Source organism: Vombatus ursinus, unplaced genomic scaffold (assembly GCF_900497805.2).
Source record: "Vombatus ursinus unplaced genomic scaffold, bare-nosed wombat genome assembly UNPS02010548.1, whole genome shotgun sequence".
Taxonomy (NCBI): Eukaryota; Metazoa; Chordata; class Mammalia; order Diprotodontia; family Vombatidae; genus Vombatus; species Vombatus ursinus.
The window spans coordinates 15,471,978-15,496,468 of NW_020950326.1; the positions used below are offsets into that span (position 1 = coordinate 15,471,978).

Below are 24,491 nucleotides of genomic sequence, written 5' to 3' on the forward strand. Positions count from 1 at the left end.
TGAAATTCACTAATAAAGCCATTTTTAATCTTTAAAAAAACCCAAACCTTTTACAAATTTATTTAAATATAGAATATAAATATGTTTAAAAATAAAAATGCGTTAATCCTAACCTTTAATATCTCTATGTACAATCATATTACTGTGCAAGTAGTGAACTCCCTCCAGAATCTGCCGGGTATATTTCCTGGTCACATTCTCAGTAAGAGCTCCATATGCTTTTAACTGGTCCTTAATTGAACCCTATGTTGAGAGAGAGAGAAAAAAAAAAGAGAGAGAAAAGAGTATGACACATTATTAAGAAGTATAGTACTTAGTAAAATAGTAGGATATAAAATAAACCCTCATAAATCATCAGCGTTTCTATGTATTTATTTTCAGTCCTCCCAGAGGACTACTGTAATTAGAATGATGATAATTAAACCTTAGGAAAACAGAAATAGCCAAAAACATGCTGTACTTGTATCATCATAGATAAACATTTGGGTTTTTTTTCCCTATTGACACAATTATTAGTATTTTCTTACTTGATTAATTAATCTAACACTTTAGGTGGTAATAAATCACAGTTAGTTAAAAGATAAATCTTTAGTTAAAATTGACATCATAAATTGATTATTCTTTAAATGTTCAGTAGAATTCATTTGTGAATCCATCTGCCTGGGAATTTTTTCTTATAGAGTTCATTGCTGGCCAGTTCAATTTCTTTTTCTAAGATGGTGTTATTTAAATATGCTATTTCCCCTTCTGTTAATCTGGGCAATTTATATTTTTGTATTCACCCATCGCTTACACTGTCAGAATATTGGCATATAACTGGGCAAAATAGCTCCTAATAGCTAATAGCTTTAATTTCATCTTGACTAGTGGTGAATTTACCTTTTTCTTTTGATATTAGTAATTTGTTTTCATCTTTTAAAAAAAATTTTTAAAAATCAAATTAAGCAATGGTTTATCTACTTTATTGGTTTTTTTTTTCTTTATAAAACCAGATCTTAGTTTTATGTATTAGTTCAATGCTTTTCTTTCAATTTTATTCATCTCTCCTTTGATTTTCAGGATTTCCAATTTGGGTGTTTAATTGGGGATTTAGAATTTATTTTTCTAGGGTTTTTTTTTAAAGTTCTATGCTCAATTAATTGATCTGCTTTGTCTTTATTTTCTTGATGCAAGTATTTAGAAATACAAATTTTCCTCTAAGCACTGCTTTGGCTGCATCCCCAAAATTTTGGTTATGTTGTTGTCTCATTGCTGTTATTTTCTTTAATGAAATTACAGGTTGCTTCAATGATTTGTTCTTTAGGATTAGATTATTTAGTTTCCAATTCTTTTTTTTGATGGTCTGCAGCATGTGGTGCACTTTATTGGGATGCTCATGGTGGCTGCAATATATACTAAAGCACTTTTCTTATATAAAAAATGGGCAGGGCTTTCATTCATTTTTCTGTGAAAGCCACTAGGACCTGAATTCAGAGCTTATATGCATAATGTAGTTTTATATATTTTAGGGTCTGTGGGATTTCTGGTTTTTATTTTCAACTTCAGAGTTTTCTTTGCTCATAGGTAGGTAAGTCTGAGTAATGCATCACATATGATACAGTCAAGAATACAGGTAAGTCCAGAAACAAGTGTGTGGTAGAGAAAATGAAGACAGCTCTCTAGAACCACAGTCCCATTGGGAAAGCAGTGATAAAGACCTTTATTTCATTTATGAGAGAGACACAAGATCTTTTTTTCTTTACTTTTTTCAAATCTATCTGTGCAGACTAAGTACTTTTAAATTAATTTTAAATTAGGCTTACACACTCCTTTACTGAATGTAATTTTTATTGCATTATGATCTGAAAAGGATGCATTTAATATTTCTGCTTTTCTGCATTTGGTTGTGAGGTTTTTTTATGCCCAGGGTGAATTTTTGTGTGGGCGCCATGGACTACTGAGAAAAAAGTATATTCTTATCTATTCCCATTCAATTTTCTCCAGAGGTCTAGCTTATCTAACTTTCCTAAAGTTCTATTCATCTCCTTAACTCTTTCTTGTTTAGTTTTTCTTAGATTTATCTAGTTTCAAGAAGAGAAAGTTGAAGTCCCCTACTAGTATAGCTTTACGATTTCCTCCTATAACTCATTTAACTTTTCCTTTAAGCTTGCATATTCTCCTAGCCTTTCTTTGTCATTAGACTATCCATTTATTAACAAAAAGATTACTTTGGGTCTAAAACTTTTGTATGGTCTTTATTTTAAGACATACCTTGAATAACAAATACTTTCTTAAAAGCTTTACTAACTCACCCCTGGCATATATTCCATAAATATGGAAAGTGTTCTTTCCTGGGGATCACGTAAGCAGCCATAATACTGAACAATTCGCTCATGCAGCAGGTTTTTCAACAACTGAATTTCACACTCAAGTGCATTTACTTCCTGAAACATAATTTATAGTAAAGTTTATAAAATTCCTAGAACAATTACAGCCAAAAGATGTGACATAACTAATCTAGATGATGAAAATGATGCAGTTTGCTTGAAAATATCCATTGGGAAATAACACACTATAAAACACCCATAAACAACATGCCTTTGATAGCAGAAACTTTATCTATGATTAATGGTTAAAACTATATTGAATCAGATTTTTCATTTGTTTCACTGAAAAGGAAAATTCATGTTATAATAAAAATTTTAGAATGATTTATACCAAAACCTTTCAATGAAGAACTGAAATAATTTATGTTAAGAGAAAGTAGGAAATGCCACTGCATATTACATTTAATTCGCTAAAAATATAAAGATGTAATTGCAGTTTATATGATGGTTCTTACCTTGCTAGTCTCTGGACTATCAGGGTCAAACTGAACTTGTTTAACAGCAAGCTCTCTTCCTGTATCAACATCATAACATAAATATACTCTGCCAAAGGCTCCCTGACCAAGCAATTTGCCCAGTCTCCAGTTAGTTGGTGCTCGTGGTGCTGAAAAATAGATCTTTTACTTAGTAGGATATAGTTAACAATATAAACAAACAATTAGAAATCAAATGAGTAAGGGCATTAAAGTTAAATTAATACATATTTAGCTATTCAAGAAAAGCTTTAAAGGGCATATCTTGGTTACCACCTTTCAGAGAATTTATGAAAAATTTTTAAACCAAAGACATGTACTCTTTTATTTCTTCTTTGGAAAAGTGTTGCTCTTAGTTTAGCAGGTCCAAGGTAGGAAAAATAATAGAAAAAGGAGTTGAAAGTATTACAAGTTGATTTTAAGAAATGCCACAAGATCACCAAAGAAAGTATGTTCTGTAACAAATGTTCTTGATAAGCTTTTGGCCACAGAATCCAAAGGCAACCAAAAATCAGTTGAATTTTTAAAGTGCTAAATATTCTAATATTTAAGTACCACACTTCTATTAATGACAAAATACCAAAATGGAAGTTAAGAGGCAAAGCACTTTATCTGTTCTGCTGTTAGTCCTTTCCTGTGCTGGACTTGAAAAAGGAAGACCTCAGTTTAAAATTGTGCTTCAGACACTTACTTGTTATGTGGCCTTGGGAAATAAACTGAATCTCTCTCCCCTTAGTTTCCTCCCTAACCTCCAATGCTTCCAATGAGGCATTTGGACTTGAAGGCTTCTGAGGGCCCTTCTAGTTCTGAATCCATGATCTTATGATTCTACTCTAAAACACACTTTAAAGAATCTTAAATCATATCTTTTTTATAAGCTTTGTAAGTTGAAAAAACTCACATCTTAGGGTAATGAAGTATTAAACTTTAAATATAAATGAAATAAAATAAACCGTACGATTTGAATTATTGATATTATCACTACTTTGAAATGAAGGCTAAGTGATTTCCATAGCATTCACAAGAGAGCCAAACACCATACTCTTCTCATTATGAGATAAATTTAGCAGGAATATCCTCACAACCCAGGACACTAGATAAAGAGATTGGTTAAGTCTTCACTATAAAATCCATCTATGAATTTCTATTTGTATTCTTGGAAAAGAAATTCAAACTTATAACAATGGCACTTGAAGCTTAGAAAACCTACATGCAAGTACACTAATGAACCTTAATGAGGGAGCTAGGTGGAGAAGTGGATAAGAGCATGTGGCCAAGAAAAAGGAAATTCTCCCTGCCAGAGTTATAGCCACTAGCTGAGCTGAAATTATATTTAAAGAATAACAACTTAGCCTCTGTACAAACAAAATTAATGTATCTAGAATAAGAAGGGAAGTGCTGAATGAGGGAAAAATTTTATATCAAATTTCTCTGATAAGACTGTGATATCTAAGATATTTAAAGGCCCAAAAACCACTCTCAAAAGATAGGCCATGAAAGGATATGAATAGTTTTCAAAAGAAAAACTGCAAACTATTAACATCCATGTAAAAAATGTAGCAAACCACTAATAAGAGAAATGCAAATAAAAACAACCTTGAGGCTTTACTTTATATTCTGCAAACTGGCAAAGGTAACAAAAGATGGGAATAGTCAATGTTGGAGAGGTTGTAGAAAGACAGACAGTGCATTTTTGGCAGAGCTTTGAATCAGTATATCCATTTTGGAAAGCAATTTGGAATTATGCAAATAAAGTGACTAAAATATCCTTTTGACCCAGAGATTCCATTACTAGCTTTATACCCCAAGAAGGCTATTGATAAGAGGAAAGTCTTCATATATATCAAAATCTTTATAGCAGCAATTTTTGTGATAGCAAAGAATTAGAAACAAAGTAGATGTCCATTTACTGGGGAATGGCTAAACAAATAATGATACTTGAATGTAATGGAATATTACTCTACTGTAAGAAATGAGGCATGTGATGAATATAGAGAAGCAAGGAGAGATCTACATGAACTACTGCAGACCAAAGCCAAGAAAACAATATTCACAATAATAGCAGCAATGTAAATGGAAAGAACAATCATAAAAGAGTCAAAACTGAATGCTGCAAAATTATAAAGAAAAAGCACGGCTCAAAAGATAAGATAGGAGAAGACATTTTCTCCCCACTCCCACCCCTTTCAAAGGCGGGAGGTCCATAAATATTGTATATTACATACATTTTTTTTTGATGTATTGATCAGTTATGCTGATTTCCCCCCTCTTTTTCTTTAAAAAAACAAAACAAAAAAAAAACCAAAACATCTTTTAGGGGCAGCTAGGTGGCGCAGTGGATAGAGCACTGGCTCTGAAGTCAGAAGGACCTGAGTTCAAATTTGACTTCAGACCAAACACTTGACACTTACTAGGTATGTAACCCTGGGCAAGTCACTTAACCCTAACGCCTAAAAAAAAAATTTTTAAATATTGTTTATTACATTGGATGGTTCTCTGGGAGGGAAGAGGAAGAGCAGTGGGAGAAATTATGATGGTGTATAAAAACAAAAGATTACAATAAAAACTAATTAAAAACACAGAATTACAATTATATGGTTGGAGTAGAGAGAAAGAAAAGGCAACATATTTATAAATGAGCAATGAAAGAAATCTTAGTAAATTTTTTTATTAATTTTTACACAATTGGCAGTGACACTTTCCTCATTAAAATAAAAGAGCAGCAGAGTAGAATCTCCCAGAGTAACTGGGAGTGGCACCGTGCTGATGCTCCAATCTTCCACTATCCTGAGAGACCATTCCTTGGCCTCAGATTGAGAACATATAGCTTTGAGGGAAGCAGTTTCATGGCATTTACGGGTAAGACATTCAGAGCTTTAAAATCTTGAAGTTTCTACTAAAAATTTTAGTGTACCAATTACTACTACTTACAACGGCTGGGAGGGCTTATGTCCATTACAGTCAGAGTGGGATTCTCTATATCACTTCCCCTTCTCATTCGGCTATCCTCATACTCTGGAGTAAAGATGCTGCTTCCACTGCTGGTACTTAATGAATGATCAGTAGGACTGAAACTGACTGGAGAACGAAAGCTGTTCCCTTGAGTCCTTCTGGCCCTTGGAAAAGTTTTTCGACCTATAAAATAATTTTTAAAATTACATTATAATTTATTAATGGTGCTAGAGTTTAAATCATTTAAAATTTGTAGTCGAAGGAATAATACAAGTTTTTTCTGTGTCTAAACCAGGTAACGTTAACATTAGCAGTCATATGACTACATTCTATTAGCTTTTCTACAAAGAATTAATTTAAGGTTATATATGTGTGACACAGAACATTATTAAAAAAAATAAGGAAACTAGGGAAGAGAATAGGTGGAAGCAGAAATGGATGAGAGAACTGGACAGGCAACAGAAACCAAAGGCCATTGTGAGATAAGAATGGCTTTTGTTATGAAGATATTATTAAGTAGACTTCATGTGAAGGTACTAGCCAATTTCATATACTTTTTGGGAAAGTTACAAAACCGAATGCCTAAGGACCAATGTTAATTCGTAAAAACAAATTTTTATGAAAAACAAGAAACTAGCAATTTATTTGGAAAAACACTATCTTATTTGAATAATTAATAGCAATGAATCTGGATAAAAATCTTAATTTTAAAATGAAAGAAAAGCTTACTCAAATCTTCCTTAAGAATTTAGCTTTCATTTTGGGGGATAAAAAAAAGCATTTCTAGCAGCATTAAAAATAGAATTTTGCTATAGATTCTGAATTCAAAATGCCAAGAAACTTACCATCATTATAATCTGGATGGTGATATGATACATGGTATCTTCTTGGATAAGTACCTCCTTTTCCAAATTTCTCAAAGATAGGATTATCATAATCTGACAGAAAAAGGTAATCTTTAAAAAACTTTTTAAAAAAAGTAATCTTCACTTAACCCCGACTGCCTCACCAAAAAAACACACACACAAAAAAAACCAAACCAAAACCTGAAAACCCCACACCTAACAGAGTATGTTATTTTTACCTTACAAAATAACACAACTTTCTACATTGCATCAATTTAGCTTAGACATTTTCTAGACAGTCATACACATACATGTACATATATACATACCACAATCTAGCTATTAAAAAATTAGTCCAAAACATATCTCAGGAAGTCTTCCCCTATACATAAGGATAGCAAAGCATACTAATTTCTCTGCATATCTTTCAATAGTCCTTTCTCCCATTAAGTTTGGATAAATAATTTCATAGGTAGGCATGACTTAAAACAGACTGTACTTTATAAACTGTTCCCCATTGAAAAAAAGCATTTTGCAAATTTAAAAATTTTCCTTAATATTTTTCCATTTACATAAAAAAGCCAGCTTAAATATAAAGTAAAAAATTTTAATATCTGGAATCATATAATCTAACCTGTAAATTCCTGATGATTATCTGGATAGCTCTGTGCTCTTGGCATTCGAGTTTTGGGATAGCTGTCACTACAAATGTAAAATGTAATGTACAAAAAAAAATTAGTAATGGCAAATACAAATTTTAATGAGCAATATTGGAATCCAAAATATTAAAATTATTGGAACTGCCCCTGAAATTCCACTCATAAACTTTCTATATATGTGATGACACATTGAGGTGTGGCGTTAAAGGAGTATCCTAATAGTGAGGTAGTTTATAGGCAAAGGCTTTGTCTATCAAGACAGCTAAAGGTGAAAAAAATCAGTTACTCCAGCTATTTAGCATTATATAGGAAAAAAACTTGCCAGTTTTGCTTTCCATTTATCAAACCAGTTATATATGACAACCACACATTCCACATATGTGGGCATCTGAAAATTAAGTATGTATCATGATCTGATACTACATCTATGACATATTTCAACACATTACTTTCACAAATTTTCAGAAGGTTCAAGGAACTGCAGATTTCCCCAAAGATCATTACGCTCCATTCTTGTGAGCTATAGCAGAATGTATACCATAAGAATTACTTCTGTGAAACCAAGACACGGAGTACTTTTAGCAAAGATCTCAGAAGCAACTAGTTTCTCCTCTGCCTAAAAAAAACCAGCCATTTTATTCTATGGAAGGCAAATATATTTAACAAAACTTTAAAAGTTCCAAGTCCACATATCAAGGAACCTTTAAGCAGAGCTACAATGATCTCCAAGAATATGGTGCCAAATGTACATTCAAGACAATTCAACTCAAAACACTTAGTAAATACCCACATATTAGGCACTGTGCTAGGTGCTGAGACTACAAAAGAAAAAAAAGAATAAATAGTCCTTTCCCTCAAGGTACTTGCTTCCATTGTTTTGGAAGGATTCACCATATCCACAAATAAGTATAGTACGAGGAAAACTGAGGTGGGAGAGAATTAGTGGGTGACACTTAAGCATAGCCTTGAAAGAAGAAAAAAATTCAAAGAAGCAGAGATGGGGAGAAAGCACATCCAGGGGATGGGAATGGCCTGTGTGAATGTATGGAGTTAACAGATGGAGTATTATATCTGAGAAATGGCTAGCGGTCCAATTTGGCTAGAACACAAAGTTCCTGTAGGGGAACAGAATGAAATAAGGCTGCAAATGAAGGTCAGGGCCAAACTCTGAAAGACCTTAAAATGCTAGGCTAAAGGGTTTGTGTTTTGTACTTTAGGCAAAGGTGAACCATTTAAGGTTTTTGAGCTTGAGAAAGATGATGATCAAACGTGCCTCAGAAAGATTATTCTGGACGTTGTGGGAGGACAGATTAGAAAGTCAAAAAGCTGGAAAGAAGATCAATTAAAAAGCTAATATAAATAGTATAGGAGAGAGGTGATTAAGTACCATACTAGAGTAATAGCAATATGTATAGAGAGAAGAGGGTAGATATATTAAATATCTATTGATTGACTGATGCAAGAGATGGCATAAGAAGTAAAATCCACAAGACGTGGCAAGTGGCTATGGAGACTGAGGTTAGGGAAAAGAGAAAGAAAGAGCAGGAGAAAGGAAAGAGTCAAAAATGAAACTGAAGTGGCAAATATAGGTGACTGGAAGGATTTGGAAGGGTAAGTTTAGATGAGTTTGAGATGTCAGCAGGACATCTAGGTAGAGATGAATGCCTAACAGGTAGTTGGTGATATGGGATTGGAAATCAGGGGAGTTTATGCTGGAATATATTTGAGGAGTCATTTGTGTAAAGTTAACTGAATTCATGGAAGCTGCTGAAACCACCAAGAGAGCACTGAGAAGACCAGGGTACAGTCCTGTGGGACACTCATATTTAAGGGAACAGACCATCAAAGGAGTTTAAAGAGTAATCAGACAGGTAAAAGGAAAATCAGGATGGAATAGCTTCATAGAAGTGAAGGAAAGAGATGATAGTTGGTATCATCAAAAGCTGCAGAGAAGTCAATTTGTATGAGGACTAAGAATGACCAATGGATTTAGCAGATAAGAGATACTTAAACAAATAAAAATATTTATAAGTTTGAGAGTACTGTATTTTGGCACCTGCTATTATCGCCTAAAGCTGTCTCAAAAGTAAGGAGAACCTTGTGTCGACTGGATAGTTTGTCTCTCCTTTCTCAGGTATATAAAGGGCAAATCTCTGGTCTGTTACCAAATCTTTGGCACCAGCTGAAGGGCTCTCTTCCTGGAGCCCTTAACCTGCAAACTAGAAACTTACAATCTTCTCTCCTCAAAGATACTGAGGAAATCCTACTTCAACTTAGCTGTTCCAGGGCAATTACTAACAGCTTTTATCTTCTTGGTTTTTTTTAAATAATTGTATTTTATTTTGATTTTAAATTTGAAAATCCTTTGAGATAGGAAAGAGGAAGCCCAAACAAAAGGAAAAGAGTCTATACCCTGAAAAAGAAAAGCAACATTGGAAAAAAGGTATAACAGAGAGATAACCCAACTACTGCTCTAGTATAAACAATATGTTAAAAGATTTAAAAAAAGGTCTCTGGAATGGTTAGTCAAAATAATAAGTTGCTCCACTGCACATGAGGATTTCAAATGATCCAAAAAAAAATGTGTTTTTAAAGCAAAGTATTTGAGAGGGAAACATGAAGCAGGGTAATACTTGCCAAAACAAGGATTGAGGATGTTGGTTTTATACTGACAGGATTTTCCTTCCTAAGGTCCAGATCAGAAAATGCAATACACAGTATCATGAACTCCAGGTAGAACAAACTTTTTCCAGGAGCCCATGAGTCATGCAGTATCCATGATTAAATCACTTCTTGTAGATGCCACAGTAAAGGAGATAGTTGTTCATAGTGCATTGGGGAGGGGCTGTTATTTTGTCTTTATTTTTATCTTGGGGTTGGATTCTCATCTTTTGGGGGCGTTTAATGTCAAAAGCCAGGATGGGAATTATGCTAAACTGTGGGAACTGAACTTGTACAGTTCTTGAGTTCAGAAATGTGCATCAGGAGCAGGGGTGGATCTTTTCTAAATCATCATAGAAAGAATGTTTTCCAATTTGACTTTTGTTTGTGCAATTCTGTAAATACTTTGGGGGTTTCCTTATTTTATTTTGAAAGTACACAAAAATCTGTTTTGTGGGTTTGTTTTTCCAAAACATTGCAAAAGAACCTGTTTATTTACTTGCAAATAAATTTCTTTGATAAGAAGCAAAAAAAAAAGAGGCCTTCTGATAAGTTTAATGTCCTCTTTAGAGGGTTAATGTGAGGGCATGGACAAGAATAACAGGCTAAAAAAGTATGAATAGTGGCAATCTGTACCCATGAAGTGCACATGGATGAAATCATAGTTCCACTGAAGCACTATATATTTGTACCTGTCACATCATCCATACTCAGTTGTAGATACTATCATTAGGGTACAGAGAATGATTTAAAGATGTTTGTATCTCACTTCAATTCCTTGTGTCCTGGCATCTGTCCCTACCCACTGCATTGAATTTCTCAAAATACAGCAATCATTTCCTAATTTGCTATATAAAATGTCAATTTTCAGTGGTTGGCCTGTCTGACCTCTTTGCAACATCTGACACTTATCACCCCATCTCTCCCTGGGTATCCCTTCTTCCCTAGGCTTCCTAGACATCATATTATTCTGGCTTTACTCCTCATTCTCTAACTTCTCCTCTATAGCCTTAGATGGCTCCTTCTTTTCTCCTTAAGTCTTTAAAATTATTATTATTCAAGTCAAATAACAATTACTCAAGGTTCTGTCTGTTGCCTTTTTCTTCTGTCTCTGTATATGATAAACAATTTCACTCACTGTCTGAGCTTCAATTATTATACTGAAGAGACAAAGACAAAAATAAATGTTACTACTTGCAATGGGCTGAGATTCTGCTAAGGTAATATAATACACACTCTCACAAAGACACATGAGTAATAAATACAAGGTAATTTGAGGATAAAGACGGTACTAATACCTGGTGAAGGGAAGGAGGATTGCATAGGCTTAATGGAGTAGGTGGTATTTGAGCTGAGTTTTAAAAGATGACACAGATTTGGAAAGGCAACAATGAAAAGGGAGTGCATTTCAAGCAAGTGAGATAGTTTCTGTGAATGCAGAGGTGGAAGAAGGAATGTTGAATTCTGGCACTACCTGAGAGTAAATTTGGTTGGAATGTAAAGCACGTGAAAGAGAAATATAAAGGATAAAAAGGCAGGCTGGAGTCATATTGTGGAGGGTTTACATGCCATGTTGAGGAGTTTATATTTTATCCTGGAAGCAAACAGTAAGCTACTGATGGTTTTTTAAGGAGGGGAGATGGGCAGACTTGCACATTGGTAAGATTATTTTGGAAGTATGAAGGATACTAACTGGAAAGGGAAGATAATGGAACAAGGGAGATCAATTAGGATATTATCATAATAGTCTAAGAGGTAATGAAAGCCTAAACTAGGGTGGTGGCAATAAGACAGATTTGAGAAATACTGTGAAGGTAAAACTGACAGGACTTAGCAATTGATTAGAAGGTAGAGGTGAAAGAGAAGGAGAAGGAAGAGTCTTGGACAACTGTGAGGCTACAAACCTGGGTGCCTGGGAAGATGGTGGTACCATCAAAATAAATTAAGGTAATATGGAAGAGTTTTAGAAAACTTAGTTTGAGATACCTATGTGACATCTAAGTACAGATGTCTAGCAGGAAGCTGTTGACATGGAAATGGAGTGTTAACAAGAGGTTAGAGTTGTATATAAAGGTTTAGGAGTTATCTGCCTAAGGATGTCAACATCAAGTTAATGTTCTCACTCTCTCCTCCCCTTCACTGCTAAGTAATTTAAAATCATTTTCTACATTTGATACTTCTGCTTACTCATATCCTCCTTATACTCACTGCTCACAATCTAACTTTTGCTCCCTCTGCTCTGCTAAAACTAATCTGACCTCCCAATTACTAATCTAATGGCGTTTTCACTCTTCATCTCACTAAACGTCTGACATCATTCACCACTATCCTTTACTAAAAAATTCTTCCCCCCCCTTTATTTCAGAAACATCACTCTATTGTTTCTCTCTTCCTTTCTCTACTCCTCTCTGCTTTTTCATACTCTTCCTGATATCTTACTGTGGGTTTTCCCCAAGATTCTGTCCTTGGTCCTGTTTTACTTTATGTCACCTAAAAATCTACCCATCACTTGCACTACTATAATCCCCACTGTCAATCATCCTTCATACTACTGACAGAATAACCTTTCTTACGCTTGGTGTGACGTTTTATATCTAGTTTCTAAAACCAGCTGGAACTTATATTGGTATATGGTATTGAGTGGTGGTCTAAATCTAATTTTTGCCAGGCTGCTTTTAAATTTTTCCAGAAATTTTTGTTGATTAGTGAGTCCTTACTCCAGTAACTACGGTCTTTGTGTTTACTAAACACTAGACTAAGATTCATAAGCTTCTATATGTTGTGTACTTCATCTGTTTCATTGGTCAATCTCTCTATTTTTGAATCAGTACAAAATCGCTTTGATGAAAATGCTATGTGGTGTAGTTTAAGATCTGGTATTGCTAGGCCCCCTTTTTTTCTACTTTTTTTCATTCTTTCCTTTGAGATTCTTGATCTTTTGCTCTTTCAGATGAATTTTGTTATTAACTCTTTTTAGCTCTATAAAGCAAAACTTTTTTAGTTTAATTGGTATGGCACTATGAAAATTAATTTTGGTAGTATTGCCATTTTCATTACTCTGGCTTGACCTACCTATGAAAATCGAATATTTCTCCAATTATTTTGGTCTCCTTTCTTATGCTTATGATTTGGTGAGATAGAATGAACTTGTAGTCAGAAGACCTAAATTTGAGTCCTACCACAGATACTTCCAAGATATGTGACAATTGGCAAGTTACTTAACCTCTTAGTCTCAGTTTCCTTATGTGTAAAATTTTTTATCTTTCCTGGGCACCCTAGCTTATTTAGCAGTAGATGCTTGATGTCTGTGGATTTGCCTTTATTGATGAATTAAGATTTAAAATTATTCCTTTAGTTTAATTTTTATAGTCAGTTTAAGAAACAATCCTTTGAAAATCCTTTTTTGTGCTTCACAAAATAAATCAGAATTAAGGATGTTAGAAATTTTGCTGCTGTGCAAAGTTCCTTACTTTTATAAAAACACATTATAATTCTTCCTTAAATTCAGTGCCTGCAAAAGTATGTCTCTCTAGATTAACTTTTGGGTTTTCCTCTTTGCCTTAGCTTCCAGGAAATTCAGAGCTAAATTCAGCTCTAGATATTAGGGTAGTCTACGCACCCTTGTTGATTTGCAACATTACTTCTCTGTTCCTTTTAACTAGTTTTTGTTTCTTTTATTATTTCATTTTAAAGTGTTAATTTCATATGCTACTTTAAAGAGTTTTTGGAAGCAGGCAGAGTAAAAATCCTATATATTTTAAAAAGAGCATATAAAAAACTAAAACTGAAACATAAATCAGCTTCAGTTCTCAGTTTAAGCTGTTTTAAACACATTTGGGAAAAAAAAAGATACTTAGGTATTTAGCATTGAAAGGAATATTTGATGATATGGAGGTCCAACAATTTTTAAAGATGAAGACCCAAAGAAACTAAGTGACTTGCTAAAGTTGAGCTTAAGAATATAATATTCTTATTTACCTTCACTGCCACCCATATCTCTCTGAATATCTATCATAGATAAGCACTCATGACCTTACCCATCCAGAGGGCTATCAAGTGATGGACAGCTTCCTGAGCCAGAATTTTCAGGACTGCTCAATGAGAGTGGATCCAACATCTAGAAATGGAATATCATTATAATGTTGAAGGAGAAGTTTCTGGATGTTAAGCTTAAAATTAGTTTCTCCAGGTAAGTCACTATCTTTATGTTTCCAAAAAGAGAAGTATTACACTTTAATACCTCAAAATGGCAATATTTTAAAAATACTAATAAAATTTTTAAAGCCCTCAAATTCCTATGTCACAGAGTTACAGCAGAAAATTATAATCACTCTATTAGCCTTTCCCCTTTTCTCTCTGAAACACATATAAAACCACTGATAATCTCTGAATTAGCAGACATAATTTTTTTAGATAAAAAACACTGATAAGCTAGATTTTTCTATACAAAAACAAACAACTAGTCCCAACTTAGTGAGCAACAGGAGTTGCTCTGTTCAACTTACTAGAGAAGACAGTTATTACAGATTATATAGGTCAAAATAAGATACATATCAGGTTCCTGGCAAACCTTTGTTAATAAAAGCTCCATGATCTTGACAGCCCCCCGCCCCTCAATTATACAATTAATTTACTTACTTGGTCCATGCTTTCTGGAATAAACTCTCCTTCACTGTTGATACTAGTAAATGACCCATTTCTAGCAACCTGATGTAGTTCATCTGGAATGTAACCAGGGGGAGGTGAACTTCTATCTCTAGTAGTAGGAACTTCAGATTGAAAAAAAAAAAAAGTCATTAAAATACTGAACATATAATTATCAGTAAATAAGTTTATTTATATTCTATTTTCTATCTTAACAAAGATTTCTGAACCACAGTTTGAATACTTTAATTAACTTATACTAATAGATTCTTAAATATTTCAAGTTGTCAATCAATGGCAAAATATAAATTATCTCTAACACTTGGGTTCCTATAGAGTAGGGGTTCTTAACTTGGGGGTCTGTGAACTTTTTTTAAAAAAAAAGTTTATAATTGCATTTCAATAATTGTTTTCCTTTGCAATCCTTTATTTTTTGTTATACATTTAAAGACATTAGCCTGAAGAGTCCATAAGCTTCAGCAAACTGCCACAGGGCTCTATGACACACAAAAAAGTTTAAGAAGTCCTGATTTAAGGAGTGCCAGGGGAGTGGGGAGGGCAAAGAGAAGTATAATATTAGGAAATGTAGATAGTACAAGAAACAAGTGATATCAAAATTTATTTTTAAAAAATGTCCTTGAAGAACATAGCTCTCTTTGCTATAATTATTTATCAAAACAAACAAAAACAAAAAACAACCTTCTGATCTGTAATATGATTTCTTGAGAGGCCTGGCTATGAGGATGAATGGATGACCAGAATCAGCCTTTATCCTAGACATATCTCCTGGTATAAATGAATTAGCATCTTGGTTTATAAATCAATCTATTCTGAGTTTTGCTTTTTATGAATCAATCTACCAAATCCTTACCACATCTTTCTGAATTTGCAAAGCTGAAAGCCGAAATATGGTGAACCCTAAAAGATATAATTACTTCTTGGGATATCTCTAAAAATAGTCAGGCTTAAATGAATTGAACATGTAAAGCATTATTCAAGGGAGGACAGAATGACAAAACCAAAACACTACCTGAACTCAAGGAGATCTGGGAGATGTAACATGTATACATGCGTGTATAATAAAAGGAAAATTGAGATGGGAGAACACTATTAACTGGGGATATTAGGAAAGGTTTCAACGGAAGAGACAACATGGGAGATAAACCTTGAACATAGCCAAGAATTCTAAAAGGCAGCAATGAGAAGAAAGTGCATTTCAGCAATGGAGAATTACATGTAAATTCACAGGGACAAGAAGGAGACAGAGTATTAAACTCTGGGAATGTGTGTAGTCTAGTTTGCCTGAAATTGAGTTTGTGAAGGGAAGCAATATAAAATGATGTTAGAAATGTAGGTCAGAACTAGATAGTTATTACTTTATGTTTAAATTTTTGGTGTTGTTCAGTCATGTCTGATTCTTCATGACACCAATTTTTTAACTAGAAAGAATTTATTTTCTCCCATGGTCGTGCATTATCCACATTCAAAGTTGTATGTTAGTCTGCATCTCAAATGCATCACCTCTCATTCAAGAGGTAGTGGCACAGACCACCATTAGCTGTTACAGTTAGATTGGACAAGTACTTAAGTGACAGCCCACAGATTACGTATTTTATCCTACATACAATGGTGAAGATGGAATATATTCCAGGGATGGGAGATAGACCCTGCAAAGTCATGGTGTTAGGAGATGGAGTGCCCTGTGTAAGAGAACAGGAAGAAGGCCAATTTGCCTGAACAACAGAGCACAGGAAGGGGAAGAATGTGTAACGTACCAAGAAATACAGGCTGAGGCCAGGTTGTGAAGAGGAGAGAGGTAGGAGCACGATAAGGATAATGAACCATGAAAGAGTGATCAGACAGAAAGGAGAACCAGGAGAGAGTGGTTTTAAGAAAAGCCAGATAGGAAAGAGAGCAGTCAACAGTGTCAAATGCTGCAGAGAAGTTAAGCAGTTGAGGTCTGAGAAAATATCATCAGCTTTGGCAATGAAGAGATTATTGATTAATTTGGGAGAAAGCAATTTTAATTGAGTGATAAAGTCACAAGTCATATTGCAAAGGTCTAAAGAGAGAATGTGAGGAAAGTAAGTGGAAGCAATGAATGCAGACAGCTTTTCCCAAGAGTATGGCTTCCTAGACAATAGCCTGAGAGAATGGGAGGGTCTAATGAATGTGTTTTCTTAAAAGATGGGAGAGACTTGAATATATCTGAAGGCAGTAGGGAAAGAAACCAGTAAATAGGGAAAGGTTAAAGATTAGAGAGAGAGGATGACTGTCATGTAAGAGAAATGCCAATACATTCTCAGTGTGAAAAGTTAGGAACAAAAGCTGGGAAGAACAGCTAGCTAATAACAGTTAACATATATGTTGTGTGTATATATACACACAAATATGTGTGTGTATATCCATATATACATATACTACACATATATGGCAGCTATGTGGTGTAGTGTAGTAGATAGAATAAAAGCTCTGGAGTCAGGAGGACTTGAGTTCAAATCTATCCTCAGACCCTTACTAGCTGTGTGACTCTAGGCAAGTCATTTAACCCTGTTTGCCTCTGTTTCTTCATCTGTAAAATAAGCTGGAGAAGAAAATGGCAAATCATTCTAGTATCTTTGCCAAGAAAACCCCAAATTGGGTTACCAAGAGTTGGACATGACCAATCAACAAAATAATGTGTGTGTGTGTGTGTGTGTATCTGTCATGTGCTACGTGCCAGGCACTGTGCTAAGTGCTTTAAAATGATTATTTCATTCAATCTTCACAACAACCCTGGAATGCAGGTGCTATTATTATCACCCCCATTTTATAAATGAGGAAACTGAGCAAATAAGAGTTAAGTGACTTGCCCAGGGTTACACAGCTAGAAAGTGTCTAAAGCTGCATCTGAACTCCAGTCTACTTGACCTGACTCCAGGACCAGCACTCCATCTGGTGTGCTACTTAGGCATTTTGGGAGAACATTATTTTCCCAGTTTTTGTTAGTAGTATGCCAATTACTTCTTGATATTTCATACTGGCATACCTTCTACCTCAGAAAAATTTTTCTTAAAAAAACAAAAAAATTAAATAGACACCAGTCCATGAATGACCAGGGCCATAACAAAGGCATTCAAAACCTAGGGCTTTCCTCTCAGACATTCAAATATGTTATATTCATATAGTTTTAATTTTGTCTCATACTTGTATTGAAATCCAATGGAAAGAATTCATCATCCTGGAAGATAAAATAAGTTAAATCTATATTTTGACTATATTAAACAATTTAAAGATCAAGTTAAGTACATTTAGCTTATATATACTAATATAATTGTACTGTTTGGGGATAAGTTTAGGTTGGCACTAATATATTTTAAGACAAAGATATTTATCATTCATTAGTTTTATACAAATGTATAAATTTGTGTGTGTGTGTGTGTGTGTGTGTATGTATATGTGTCACTTGATCCTTATAACAACTCCTTGAGGTGAGCAGAACAGATGAGGAAACTAAAGAATTCACATTTTGTGATTTGTTCATGATCATGGCTGGAATCTCGGGCCATGTCTCCTGAATCAACTTTGGTTTGTTTGGTTGACAACTGTTATTTTATCTGTGTATGGAACTTCCAGTGAGGGAACTCCCTTTACTAATGCAGATCAGCAACTGAGTAGCCTTGGACACTGGAAGGTTGAGCGACCAGCACAGAGTAACAAAGCCAACATATGCGAGAGGCAAAACTTGAATCCAGGTCTTTTCACTATAAACCATGTTGTGTCTTGTGATTCTAATGACTGAATATTAGATCAAGATATATTTGCATAAAAATTATCATCAATGATTATTTTTTCTGTTTCTTTTACATTTTATATTTTTAACTCTTTCTAAACAAACAAAAAAAATGTAACTGATATGTGCTCACAAATGCTACTAAGAAATGGAGTTACCAATCCTTAATCAACCAGTGCAATGACAGGGGCTGTACATGTTTGTTGCTATGGAATACAAATGCAAAAGTCAAAAATTGCCTATCAGTTATGAAGCAATAGCTACTCTTATAGTTCACAGCACAATTTAGCCCTTTCCTACTGTTTCTAAAACTTTATTCCACAATCTTCTTTGTTAATCTTTAGTGATTACTTCTTGCCAAAACTCTGATTGTAACCCACCCCTTATGCTTCTCTCATTGCAGCATGCATTTTTTTCTCCCATCTATGTTTTTTGTTCCCTTTTCCAAGTCTCATCAATTACAAGTTCCTTTACATTATCTTCAGTAGCTGTGTAATCTATACTTATCCATAATTTTACTTTTCTTCCTCCATTAAACCCTTTCTCAAAATTGACTAAGTCAGGAGTTGAGACAATTTTTTTACTTTGTACAACAGATCACATGTTGATGCTCCACAAATATTATTACTACTTATTAAAATATTTCTGGGATTACAATATCATTTCAACTCTATTATTAATCACCACCCAAAACTAATGAGATAGATAAATGTAATAAATCAGATGAGATAAATATAAAGTCCTTTGCAAACCTTCAAGTGCTATATAAATACAAACTACTATTATTGTCTTCATCATCACCATTAATAGTAATTAGCCCTAGACCCTTGAAATTTTTCCATTCCCTTTTATAATTATCCATGCATAAAACTGTCTACTACCTATTTATAAGATTTAGTTACTTTAACAGCAGGGAGAAATCATATTTCTTCCTACTGATATTCAGCTGACATGTATTAATGCAAACAGGATGCAAAAGCACTGAATTCTAGTTAAGTAGAAATAAATAATTACCTGGAAATAGTTAGCAATTTTTATTTTTACTTTGTTCTTAACACAAACCAAAAAAAATTAGTTTAAAAATACAGAATTAAGTTCATCTGTTAAATTAAGGCTAATGATTTTTTTTGTAGAAGTAAAACCTCTTCATGATATTAATAATTTTGAGATTGTACCAAATATAAAGAAACTATAGTAGGAAAAAAAAACATTAACACTGGTGATTACCAACCTTGTAATACTTGAAAGACCCTTGTGTGACCCTAGTTAAGTTACGTAACCCTGTTTGACTCAGTCTCCTCATCTGTAAAATGAGCTGGAGAAGGAACTGGCAAACCACCTCAGCATCTTTGCCAAGAAAACCCCAAATGGGGTCACAAAGAGTTGGACACAACTGAACAACAATAACAAAAACTTTACCTTCATTTTTCTGTACATATCCCTTCTTACCCCTTTCCCTGGAGATTAAAACTTATAACAAAGAATAAAAATGAAGGAAGAAAAAAAAAAAGACATTCTGAAAAACTAACCAATACATCAATAGAGCCTTGACAATTTATGCAATATCCCACACCTATAGTTACAAAGAAGGGAGAGAGATACATTTTCTCCTCTCTTCTTTAGGTCAAAGCTGGTTGTCATTATAATTAAACAGGATTCAGGTTTTTTGTTATTGTTGTCTGAAATACATTTTTGAAGAACTACTGCAGAAAGGAAGAGGGTTACTAAGAAAGGTGAAAGAGGGGCAGCTAGGGGGCACAGTGGATAGAGCACTGGCCCTGGAGTCAGGAGGACCTGAGTTCAAATCCAGCCTCAGACACATAACACTGACTAGCTGTGTGACCCTGGGCAAGTCACTTAACCCCCATTGCCCAACCAAAAAGACAAAAAAAAAAAAAAAAAAAAAAAGGTGAAAGAAACAACAAGCAGATTCCTATTTAGCAAAGATGATTTTGGATGATATCTACCTGAAAGCCTAGAAAAAAATCCTCAAAAACTGCCTCTATTTCTGTACTCAGTAAATGGGAGTTCTTACCTATCACAGGGAGCCGTTTTTTAATCTCTGTTACTCTAAATACTGTATTATCCAAATCTTCCAGTGATGGCAAAGGCTCCAAGTTGGCAGCCTAATAATTGAAAAAAGAAAAATAAATGAAACTTTCCCATATTATTCCTTCAAAGGGGACATATTTATTTCCCTCCAAGTATAACCCACTTTGTTATTCTGAGACCTTTTTTATTTTTTGCTCTAACTGGCAATCTATTCATGGTAAATTATTTGCTTTCTTGTCCATGCAGACTTCCAGAGTATAATAGCTTTATTCCATATGTTGCCACTGAAATTATACAATATAACATCATATGTGAATATTAAATAATGAAAATAAGCTATATGAAAATTGTCCTTTGAGGATCACAAAAAAAGGTGTTGTAGAGTCAATTCTGTTTATACAAATTCTATATGAACTCTTTTTGTTTTTCTTCTATCTAGCCCCATCATCTCAGGACCAAATATAAAATCCTCTGTTTGGCTCTTAAAGCCCTTCATATCTCCTCCCCTAGTCTTCATACACTTTATAGTACCTCATGTACTCTGCAATCTAGTGACCCTGGTCTCCTTGCTGTTCCTTGCACAATAAATTCCACTTCCCAACTCTAGGCATTTTTACTGGTTGTCTCCTACGCCTGGAATGCTCCCCTCTGGATCTCTGTTTCCTCGCTTCCCTCAAATTCCAACTAAAATCCCACCCTCTACAGGAAGCCTTTTCAGATCCCTCTTAATTCTAGTGCCTTCCTTCTTTTAATTATGTCTGATTTTTCTGTTCAATAGCTGGTTTGTACACAGTTGTTTACATACTGTCAACCCCACTGGACTGGAGCTCCTTGAGAAGAGAGAATTTTTTTTTATTTTGTATCTAATTAGCACAGTGCCTGACACACTGCAGGTACGTAATAAATATTTGCTGACTAAAGAAGATTTTCCATTTACTCCTAGATAATGATCTTCCTACAAGTTAATAGGATAATAATCATCACTAGCAGGGTCACCAGGTCATGAAATTTTTGGCCACAGAAATCCATAATGATTATAGATCTAATAAGTGGATGTGGAAGTACCACACTAATTGATCTTCCAAATATTAACATTCATATAGCTTACATTAATAGCATTTTATAATTTACAAATAATTTACATATCTTATCTCATTTCATTAACATCATAAACCAATGAGGTAATTAGTACAACTAGTATTATTCCTATTTCACAGGTAAGGGAATTGGGCCTCAGAAAAGTTATTTGTGCAAGTTCACAGAGTTAGCAAGTAGAAGAGAAGGAACTTAAACTCCACTCTTCTGACTCCAAATCCAAAAATCTTTCCACTACGGGCAGCTAGGTGGCGCAGTAGATAGAGCACCGGCCCTGAAGTCAGGAAGACCTGAGTTCAAATCCGGCCTCAGACCAAACACTTGACACATACTAGCTGTGTGACCTTGGGCAAGTCACTTAACCCCAACTGCCTCACCAAAAAAAAAAAAATCTTTCCACTATATCATATTTCTTCTTCGATGTTCTCAGGTAGCCTCAATCTGGAACATTCTTCAGCATCTACGTGTGCCTCACCAAATCTTTCAAATCTTACTTCATGTTACTTGTTTCTTAAATGCCATTAGAAAAAAAAAAGATTCATGCCTAAAATATATTATTCTTGTCTTTAATTTTTGCTATATTCTTTAAGAATTGGGACATATGTAATCATAAGAATCATACTAATAACAAATTTACATTCAATTATATTACAGATGTGACCACTAATTGTACAGTACTTATCATAACTATATGTCACGGGTAGAACTTTATTGAAATTGACTGTTAAGTCTTAGAATGAAGTATGCAAATACATACCTGTATATGGCCATGTGTTACAAGTAGTATCTTGAGACTCTTCATGTGAATGCTGCGATCTAATAGTTCTACAGCTTTGTCCAAGTCATCTTGTGTAGTTAATGGAATCACCAGCTACACAAGTTTTAAAGAGAAGATATCTTAATTAGGAATATGCTTCTATATCTACATCTACATGATGCTTCTACACTGGCAGGTTAATCCATCTGATTGTTAGGATGCCATACTGAGCTACACTTCAAATTCTCTTATGCCTTCAATCAACCAACAATAATTTATTAAACATCTACTAGGTGCTAGGCACTAGGGATACAAGTACAATGAGTGAAACAATTCTTTTAAAGTGAATTTTTTGCCACACAGTATAGATACTTAGAAAGACAAAAATAAAGTGAAAAAGCTAGATACTTCTGATATTTCTACCCAACTTCCCAACATTAATCATGTAAGTATGGTGAATTACCATGATACCCTCAATTCTCATGATACTTTCAATTCTGGCAGAAAGCAGTTAAAATTAATTATCTGGAGATATTTCTTTACATGATCATATTACATTTTTATAATTGACTATACTTGCAATTTTTCTCTACACTTCAATTTTTATCTAAGAAAGATATATTATAACTGAATGACCTTTCTTAAATGGAATATTTTCATGATTTTCCTTCCAAATCAGATAGTATTTTATGCAGACACTTATTAGTTCTGTTGTTTCTTTTGGTTTTCAATCCTAATGCTTTGATGACATTTTAAACACAGGAAAAATACTTCAAAGAAATGATAAATATTTTGTGCTACTTTTTTTTTTTTTTTAGGGTTTTCATTCAAAAATCATAGAACCACAGATTTAGAGTTGAAAGAGGCCACCTAGTCTAATCTCTTATTTTACCAATGAAGAAAATGAGGCCCATGGAGCCTAAATGACTTATCCAAGGCCGCACAGGCAGTAAGACAGGTCAGATTTGAAACCAGGTCTTTCTGACTCCAAAGTTCTCTTTCTACATATCAAGCAGCCTCCAACAAGGAAGAAATATGAATTATTGACTTCTTCCAAAAAATTATTTACAATAGGTTTATTTACTTCTCTAAGATACTGTTGCTCTTAGATAAAAACCAAACAACACTAGCTTGAAATATATTAACTAAATACTAATTTAAATGACTCTAGTTTGCTGACTTGAATATCTGACAATTCTGGAGAGGTTCCTGGAGTAGTGGTTTGGATAAATGCCCATACTTCTGATGTGGCAGGGTTGGTAAAAAAACAAAACAAAACTATCTCTTACATTCTAAGGTCTCTTAGACCTTATACTAAGAATACAGAACAATTCTCAGCTTGTGGAAATTATTCTAAATAAATCATAGAATATTTTTCTTCCCTGCTTATTGAGAACATGTCAATCTCATTCATGAAAACAGGCTTTCTTTGTTATATTAGTATAGAACTGACCGATCAAATAAGCACACAGCAAATGGAATCTAGTCTTAAAGGGCAGATCCCTTCCTGTCTCTACCTAGCATTAAAAAAAAAAAAGGTTTTCTGTTCTATTGTCCATGAAAAAGTTTCAATAACGTTATCTACTAAAAGGGGCATTAAAAAATTTTTTTAATGCTGATATTTTCCCAATATATTTGCAAGAATTTCTAATTTAAAAGAATATAATGAAATAAAGTTAACAGCAAAACTACTGAATTTAATCGATAGTTTAGTGATTAAAAATTTATTGGTTCAGAAGACATTTCTGGATATTTCTATGCCTTATGGTTATCATTATGAATATCTATTATTCCATACTATTTCATAATAATATTAAAATGGCAACTTAAGATTATTGGCTGTTTCAGTTCAGGATAAATGTAAATTTCCTTCCATTTACTTTATTTTAAAATTCAAAATTTATTTTAAAGTTTGTTATTTAAAATTTACTTTATTTTAGCTAAAATAGGCAGCCCCAAATAGGGAAGCTAGGTTTTATTAACAAAAGAATCAGATCCACAAAAATTCAGTCCTTCATATACTAGAATGCTACTAATCTATGACATTAGGGCATGTGATTAAGTTACTTTTCTAGTAGTGATGATGATTTTTCAAGAACTATAAATACTTTTACCCAACTTCCATCCTGATTAATGAACTGTTTTTGTGACAATCATTAAATGAGTATTTATTAAGTGCCCTACTACGGCCAGACACTGTGTTATATATTAGTGA

The 24,491-nt window shown here is 33.9% G+C and overlaps 1 protein-coding gene across 1 annotated transcript in view; it reads right to left on the reverse strand.

Annotated features, from left to right (window-relative positions):
• The window catches only part of MAP3K2 (mitogen-activated protein kinase kinase kinase 2), a 101,370-nt gene that overhangs the window by 13,752 nt on the left and 63,127 nt on the right, over positions 1-24,491 (reverse strand). Inside the window, exons 6-15 of the mRNA XM_027854764.1 lie at positions 22,277-22,390; positions 20,408-20,498; positions 14,595-14,725; positions 13,994-14,073; positions 7,271-7,338; positions 6,637-6,729; positions 5,771-5,974; positions 2,822-2,970; positions 2,292-2,423; positions 114-243 (exon numbers count right to left, since the gene is read on the reverse strand). Of these exons, the coding sequence (XP_027710565.1) occupies positions 114-243; positions 2,292-2,423; positions 2,822-2,970; positions 5,771-5,974; positions 6,637-6,729; positions 7,271-7,338; positions 13,994-14,073; positions 14,595-14,725; positions 20,408-20,498; positions 22,277-22,390 (1,192 nt within the window). The remainder of the gene's footprint in view (positions 1-113; positions 244-2,291; positions 2,424-2,821; positions 2,971-5,770; positions 5,975-6,636; positions 6,730-7,270; positions 7,339-13,993; positions 14,074-14,594; positions 14,726-20,407; positions 20,499-22,276; positions 22,391-24,491) is intronic.